The sequence below is a fragment of the Myotis brandtii genome, unplaced genomic scaffold (genome assembly GCF_000412655.1).
Source record: "Myotis brandtii unplaced genomic scaffold, ASM41265v1 scaffold1549, whole genome shotgun sequence".
In the NCBI taxonomy this organism is placed as follows: domain Eukaryota; kingdom Metazoa; phylum Chordata; class Mammalia; order Chiroptera; family Vespertilionidae; genus Myotis; species Myotis brandtii.
The window spans coordinates 3,880-12,345 of NW_005355616.1; the positions used below are offsets into that span (position 1 = coordinate 3,880).

Below are 8,466 nucleotides of genomic sequence, written 5' to 3' on the forward strand. Positions count from 1 at the left end.
CGGGGAGGGGAACATTCCAAGAACTCTGAAGAGCAGATACCTCAGGTGTGAGCGGATGCTCAGGCCCTCCCTGCCACAGCTGGCTCTGCTGCAGTGGTTTCCAGGGTGAGCTGAGCCACTACCTGGCTGCACACGGGAGAATGTTTCAACCACGGCCTGTGGGCCTGTGCCCTTTCCCATGGAAACAGGGTCCCTCCTGGGTTCCTTTGCTGCGTCTGAAAAGCAGTGCTGTCCTGGCAAAAGTGCAGGCGGAGGAGCCCAGAGGAGGTGTGGGCAGGCAGGTTCCCCCTCATCCCCTGGGTCTCCTGCCTGGCACGTCCTACTCAGGCCGCCTGTTGTAGGAGGAAGGGTCCTCCTGCCTACAAACTCCTCTCCGATGCCCAGGGCAGGGCTCCTCGGTGGCAGAGGTGGCCACGCCAAGACCCCTCCTGCCCTGAGAGGAAGGAGCAGCTCCAGGAGGGACCCTTGCTCCCTGCCCAGACCCCTCCTGGGCAGCTAGGCCGCCTGCCTGACCCTGAACTCTGAGAACTGGAAGTGTTTAACTTGGATCGAGGAGCCTTGAAAGCTTCATTTATTTATAGCTTCTTGTTTAAAAACAGTGTTGAGAAGAAATCTTTGGTTATTCATACAAAAACTGAATTTATGGGAGACAAGTCATAATCTAATTGTTTTTGTGGAGGGCAAGAGCGAATGTTGTTGATGAAATAAACGTGAAAAGGAGAAAGAAAAATAAAAGAAAATACTCAAAGCTCAGGTGACTTTGTTTTTATTAGGTGTGTGCAGGTTTTTTAATCCTTACTTGAGGATGTTTCCTTTTACCCCCTCCCCTGCTTTCCCTCTGAGATTCTGCAGTAATGTAGACGCTTCCGTGTTTCTGAATGCACTCCATTCATCAGTTTTTTGTTCATTAGACTCTATATATGAGAGAGATCAAGTGATAGTTGTCTTTCTCTGACTGACTTATTTCACTTAGCATGATGCTCTCCTGGTTCCCCCCATGCTGTGTGAAAGGGTAAGAGATTCTTCATATTTACTGCTGCATAGTATTCCGTGGTATCAATGTACCTCAGTTTTTTATCCAATCATCTACTGATGGGTACTTGGGCTCTTTCCAGATCTTTGCTATTGTAAATTGTGCTGCTATGAAGAGAGGGGTGGTTACTTTCTATCTGATTGTTTCCGGTTTCTTAGGATATGTGATGTGTTTCCACCACATCCTGCGTGGTTCAGAGTTCAGGATCTGGAAGAGGTGCCGCACAGAAATGAAAGAGACTAGACAATAGGTAATAATTTGGAAATTGGTGGGGCCGAGAGAGCCCATCCCAAGAGGATGGACTCTTCCTGTGCTCAGGCCTTGCCATCTTTTTATTCAGTTTGGGTTATACCCATAGCCCTTATGCAGGCAAGTTCCTGTAACAGGCAGGCTATCTTATCATTAAGGATTTATATGACTATAGGTGGGGAAGTTGCTTCAGCTACCATGGTCTGGACTAAACAGTGAGTGTGGAGCTCTGACCTCTGCCAGGGCTCAAGGGTCACCAGCCTTCCTGGCTCCTGGTCCACACCTCTCTGCCAGTGAAGACAATAGGGTGTTTACCACAGGATATATTCCTAGAAGTGGAATCACTGGATCAAATGGCAGTTCCATATTAAATTTTTTGTACAAACTCCATACTGATTTCCATCATGGCTGCACCACTTTGCAATCCCACCAGCACTGTACTAGGGGTCCCTGTTTTCCACATCCTCCCCAGCACTTGTCATTTGTGGATTTGTAGATGGCAGCCATTGTGATAGTGGTGGGGTAATACCTAATTGTTGCTTTAACTTCCATTTCTCCGGAGATGTGTGACTTTAAGCATCTTTTCATGTTTCTTGACCATCTTATCCACACTGTAGCCCACGCAGACTGACACTTTGGATGGCATCAGAAGCAGATGCCTTTAAGTATGAGGGTCTGTTTGTGACCTTAACTTTGTATAATGGATTCACTGGAGGCAGGTTAAGGCAGAGACTTGAACAACCTCCTCCAGAAACATATGGCCCGAGGGGGACACATTCAAAATTCTTGATTGAGCAAACAATGCCTGCCACTCAGAAAGAGCAAGTCCTGAACAAATATATGTAAAACCTGCAGATAAAAGAAGCCGTGCAAGTGCAGGAGAAACAAACTTGCCTCGGAAATAAACTCCCCTGAAAGCGCTAGAGGACCCTGAGTGTACTTGGTGTGTTCTTGGGCTATTTGCCCCTAAATCCAGTCCTAGAGTCAACTGAGAAATACTGGATCCTGGCCTTGGCGCTTAGAAACTACATTACCCAGAAGGCCAAGCATGGAATGGCATCAGGCGGAGCCAATGGAGGCTCAGAGAAGGCATTTCCGTTTGGGTGCTTCGTGAGGGCGGGACCGGTAATCCTTGTGGCTGGATTTCGTCTTCTCAGGTTTTTCTTTCAGGCGGTGAGGTTTTTCGAGTCCACAGTCCCGTGGAGAAGGCCGGAGAGTGGTGCTCCCCGCCTCACAGCCAATGGTGGGAGCCGCCAGTGGTGCTCACAGCTCCCACCTGGGATAGAAGCTCGGAGTCGCCACCCGGACCCACGCCAGGGCCGGGACAGGGACCGCCATTCCTGCAGCGGCTTCTACTCCCGCCCGGCTCAGCCCACAGAGGGCAATGGCGGCGCCCCCGCTGAGGAGACCGGCTGAGGTGAGTTTGTGTCCCCCAGGCCCTCACCGCCTCCTCACACAGACACCACAGCCTGGGGAGGGCGCCTGTCCCGTCCTGCAGCTCAGTCCCGCGTGGAGGCCCGTGAGGAAGGTGGAGGGGAGAGAGGAGTGTTGTGGCTTCTGAGGACACAGCAAGTGCAGGGCAGAGGGGACGGGGGTGACTTGCATCTGAAGGTCCCTGAGGATGTGGCTGTGAGTATTGACGGAAAGATCAGAGGCTGCAGGGAGGACGGCACAGACTCATTCGGGGCTTTCCCGGCTGTGGGTCCATCAGGGGCCTGGGGTGGGCCTGGATCCGGCTGGACTACAAGTTCTCTACACGCCATATGCCAGGTTCATGGGTGAGTCCAGCGAGATCCAGTGGCATTGGAGCAGGAAGGGGGCAGAGCTGAGAGAGTCAACCTGGGATCTGAACATGAGAAGGGGGTGGACATTACACAGTGGTGTGCACATATGGAGGAAGTGTGAGCTGATGGTCCCGGGACCTGGTGTGGGGACTTAAAGGTGAAGCATAAACCCACACTTGGCCTTGTCTTGGAGGCAGGATCTAGGAGACTGCAGTGGTGTTGCTTGGCAGGAAGGCTGGGGCCCTGCAGGCATCGCCCAGACCTTAAATGGCATTGCTCCCTCCCCTCCCCCAATGCTTCCATTCGACCCACCTGCTCTGCTGAGGGCCATCCAGTGAGTAATGGGACTGTGATGAGCATTAGGGCCTGGTGTCCACAGTAACCAGGGCCCCTGGAGGAGGTTAGGGGCGGGAAGGTGTGTAAGGAGTAGAATTACTGGTTCTCAGAAAGGCAGCATTGATTTTAATTGTCTGCATTCTGACAGGTTGGTGTGACCTTTGAGGACATTGCCTTGTACTTCTCCAGGGAGGAATGGAGCCTCCTTGATGAGGGTCAGAGACAGCTGTACCTGAATGTGATGCTGGAGAACTTTGAACTTATATCATCACTGGGTAAGACCCTCACTCTCACCAGAGACCTGGACTTGGCTTTGAGGTTTCCCAGGCCCCATCCCCCAGGGTGTGCTCTGTCCTCCCAGGTAGACTGTGGTACTGTTTGATTTTTCCAGTATCCTAGGTAGTTGCTGTCCTGGGGAGGGTTGGTTTGTTTCCACTGCTCCCTTCTACTCCTGAAGTCCCAATACTCCCCTCTGTACTAAACTCACAGGGAAGGACTTGTGGTTGGTAGTGTTGCTGGAAGCTTAAGGGATTCCACCTTGATCAGTGAGGAAAGCATTTTCTATATTCCTGTTGATCATTTGTACTTATTTTTTGGAGAATTGTCTCTACATCCTTATCCTGTTTATTAACTGTATTTTTTGGTTAAAGAGTGTTCTAACTACCCTGTATATTTTATATATTAATTGCTTATTACATACAGGAACACATATTTTTGCATGTGCTTAATTGTGCTTTGCTGATATTGCTCCCCACACCCGCTTTTCTACAAAGTCCATGTTTTTGGCAACAACCCTGCGTGCAGGTCTAGTGCTACCATGTTTTTGGCAAGCTCAGATGCTTGTTGCTAGTGCTTAGCAATAAAGTATTTTTTTAAAATAATATTCGAGTTTGGTTTTCCGACAAGTCATTGCATTGTTATTAGCCTCCAATATAGTATTAACATGACTTTATTATTCCCTGGGAACTCCAACTATTTGTGTGAATTTTTGTCTAGATCTCAATATTCACATTATTGTGCTGATGAGAACTGAATTCACAATCTCTCCAAGCAATTTCTTCATAGGATTTGCAATTATTTTCTTCTGTTCTCTCGATTTCCTTTCATTTCATTTTGTGTATTGCTGTTGTGCTGTGAAGAAGCTTTTTTCTTTATTTGTTGCCATCTCGACTGTTTGTTTTTGGTTTTTTTGTGGTGGTTGGTGTCACATTCAGAAAATCATGTCATAACAAATCTCCAATACTTTTTCTCTAGGTTGTCCTGAGGCATTTTAAGTTTTAGCGCTGATATTCAATTCTGTTACGCAGGTTGTGTTAAATTTTATCAGTGGTGTCGAGTATTGTTGTGTTTCCATGTGAGTATTGATTTTCAGCAGCTCCATTCATTGAAGAAACTATCTTTCCCTTCTTCCTCTGTCTTGCAGTTTTTTTTAAACATTTTACTTTTCTCTTATTTTTATTTTATTTTTTTAAAATGTATTTTATGGATTTTTTTACAGAGAGGAAGGGAGAGAGATAGAGAGTTAGAAACGTCGATGAGAGAGAAACATCGATCAGCCGCCTCCTCCACATCTCCTACTGGGGATGTGCCTGCAACCCAGGTACATGCCCTTGACTGGAATCAAACCTGGGACCTTTGAGTTCCCAGGCCGATGCTCTATCCACTGAGCCAAACCGGTTTCGGCTGTGTTGCAGTTTTGATAAAGATTACTTGAAAGTTTGTTTCTGGCTTTATTTCTGTGTTTTGTGTTCTGTTCTGTTGATATATGTGTCTGTGTTTCTTGAGCAACACAATGTTTGCTTGCTTTGTCTTTGTAAGAAATTGAAGTCAGGAAGTGTGATGCCACCAGCTTGCTTCTCACTCACGATTGTTTTTGCTATTCACATTTTTTACTTCTATACATTTCAAGGTTCTCTTTTCATGTCTTTGTAAAATACCATAAGAATTATCCTCAGGGTTCCATTTAATCTGTAGATTGCATTGTGTAGTATGGATATTTTCACAATATTTCTTTTTTAATTTTCACAATATTTCTGTTTTAAAAATTCTTATTGTTTAAAGTAATATATATGGTACAACATATGTCGCGATTTTCCCTCATTGACCACAAATGAGGGAGATCATGTGATATTTATCTTTCTCCACCTGGCTTAATTTGCTTAGCATGATTGCTCTCCAGTTCCATCCATGCTGTTGCAAATAGTAAGAGTTCCTCCTTTTTAACAGCAGCCTAGTATTCCATTGTGTAGATGTACCACAGTTTTTGAATCCACTCATCTCCTGATGGACACTTAGGATATTTCCAAATCTTAGCTATTGTAAATTGTATTGCTATGAACATAGGGGTGCATATGTCTTTTCTGATTTGGTGTTTCTGATTTCTTTTTTTCTTTTTTTAATATTTCATTATTGATTTCAGAGAGAGGAAAGGAGAGGGAGAGAGTGATAGTAACATCAATGATAAGAGAGAATGGTTGATCTCTGAGTTCTGCATGCACCCTACTGGGAATCCAGTCACAGCGAGGCATGTTGCTTTGGGCGTCAATCGAACCTGGGACCCTTCAATCTGCAGGTCGACACTCTATCCACTGAGCCAAACCGTCTAGGGCTGTTTTTTATTTCTTGGGATATTTTCCTAGATGGGTCAATTGGGAGTTCCATTTTTAATTTTTTGGAAACTCTACATTATATTCCACAGTGTCTGTACCAATATGCATTCCCACCAGCTGAGCACAAGGGTTCCTTTTCTCCACATCCTTGCCAGCACGTTGTCCTTTGTTGATTAGTTGATGATAGGCATCCTGACAGGTGTGAGATGATATCTCATTGTCGTTTTGATTTGCGTCTCTCGGATAAGTGGCTTTGAGCATGTTTTTATATATCTCAGCTTTCCGTACATCCACTTTCGAAAAGTGTGTATTTAGGTCCTTTGCCCATTTTTTGATTGGATTGTTTACCTTCTTTTTCTTATTCTATATGAGTTCAGGTGAATTTTGCAGAGTAAACCCTTATCAAATATAACATTGGCAAATATGTTCTCCCATGCAGTGGGCTTTCTTGTTGTTTTGTTGATGGTTTCTTTGGCTGTGCAGAAGCTTTTTATCTTGACATAGTTCTAGGTCATAGTGATGGTGAACCTTTTGAGCTCGGTGTGTCATCATTTTGAAAAACCCTAACTTAACTCTGGTGCCATGTCACATATAGAAATTTTTTGATATCTCTCACCATAGTAAAACAAACATTTATATTTTTGATGTTTATTATTTATATTTAAATTAGAGGTCTGTTGCACGAAAAGATTTGTGCAATAGGTCGTCCCTTCCCCTGGCTGCGGGCACCGGTTTTCCTCAGGCACCCAGGACCCAGGCCTTCCGCTGCTCCAGCTGGAGCCACCTTCAGTCTTCCCTCTGCCTCTTGGCGCCTATGTATGCAAATTAGCCACCATCTTTGTTGGTTATTTTGCATATCACGCTGATTTCCCAATGGAGGCATAGCGAAGGTAAGCTCAGTTACTATGTTTGTCTATTATTAGATAGGATGCCATTTACCAAAGAAAAATCAACCAAAAATATGAGTTCGCGTGTCACCTCTGACACACGTGTCATAGGTTCGCCCTCACTGCCCTAGGAGCTGTATCTGTAAAGACATTGCTAGGATATATGGCTGATATTTTGCTGCCTGTGGATTCTTCGAAGATTTTTATTGTTTCCCATCTTAAGTTTACAGACTTATGATAAAAGTTGGTGGTCTAGTTTATTTTTTTGCATGTGTCTGTCCAATTTTCCCAACACCATTTATTCAAGAGACCACCATCTTGACTTCATTGTATGCTGTTTGACAGATATTGAGCATAATGGCTTGGGTCGATTTTTGGATTCTCCGTTCTGTTGCCTTGTTCTATATGTCTGTTGTTGTGCCAGTACCAGGCATTTTTGCAATATACCTTGGTATCTGGTTTGTCATGCCTCCAACTTTGTTCTTTCTCAAGATTGCTGCGGCTATTTTTATTATTATTATTATTATTCCATATCTATTTTTGTAGCGCTTATTATAGGTCTGTGAAATATGTTGTTGGTATCTTAATGGGGATTGCATTGAATCTGCAGATTGTTTTGGGTGGTATTGACATTTTAATCATGTTGATTCTACCAATCCATGAACACGGTATATTTTTCCATTTGTTTATATCTTCTATCTTTTTTTTTCAACTTCCTGTAGTTTTCGGAGTACAGGTCTTTTACCTAGTTAGTTAAGTTTATTCCTAGGTATCCTAATTTCTTTGTTGCAATAGTGGATAGGAATTTTTGTTTGTTTGTTTGTTTCTCTTTCTCTGAGTTCGTCATTGGTGTATAAAAAAGCCATAGATTTCTGGTTCTTAATTTTGTATCCTGCCACATTTCTGAATGTATTTATTAAATTTAGTAGTTTTTTTATGGAGTCTTTAGGGTTTTTTATGTACAATATGATGTCATCTTTGAATAATGACAGTTTTCTTCTTTTCCAGTTATGATGCCTTTAATTTCTGCTTCTTGTCTGATTGCTATGGTTAGCACTTCCAATTTTATATCAAACAGGAGTGGTGAAAGTGGGCATCCCTGTCTTGTTCCTGTTCTTAGGGAAAATGTTTGTAGTTTTTGCTGATTGTGGGTTTGTCATATAAGGTTCTTACTATGTTGAGGTGTGATCCTTGGGCTCCCACTTTGCTGAGAGTTTTTTCAAGAAAGGGTGTCAGATTATGTCAAATGCTTTTTCTGCATCAATTGATATGCTTATATGATTTTTGTCTTTCATTTTGTTCATATGTTGTGTCATATTTATTGATTTGCAGATATTGTACAATGTTTCATTCCCCGAATAAATCCCCCTTGGTCATGGTGTATGATGTTTCTAATGTATTGCTGGATCTGATTTTCCGGAATTTTCTTGAGGAAAATTAAAAAAAGACGAAATACTAACAGAAACTTCCCCTGCCTGGTGAAAGGAAATCATGCTCTGGCCGGAGTTGTACCTAGGACCCTTCTTGAGGATTTCAGCATTAATGGGTGTAACTACGACTACAGTGGG

At 43.8% G+C, this 8,466-nt stretch overlaps 1 protein-coding gene across 1 annotated transcript in view; it reads left to right on the forward strand.

Annotated features, from left to right (window-relative positions):
* Positions 1 to 1,935: 1,935 nt before the first annotated feature.
* LOC102241411 (zinc finger protein 211) overlaps positions 1,936 to 8,466 on the forward strand; it is a gene marked incomplete at its 3' end in the record, with an annotated part of 17,330 nt that continues 10,799 nt past the window's right edge. Inside the window, 2 exon segments of the mRNA XM_014535975.1 lie at positions 1,936 to 2,699; positions 3,551 to 3,677. Of these exon segments, the coding sequence (XP_014391461.1) occupies positions 2,523 to 2,699; positions 3,551 to 3,677 (304 nt within the window).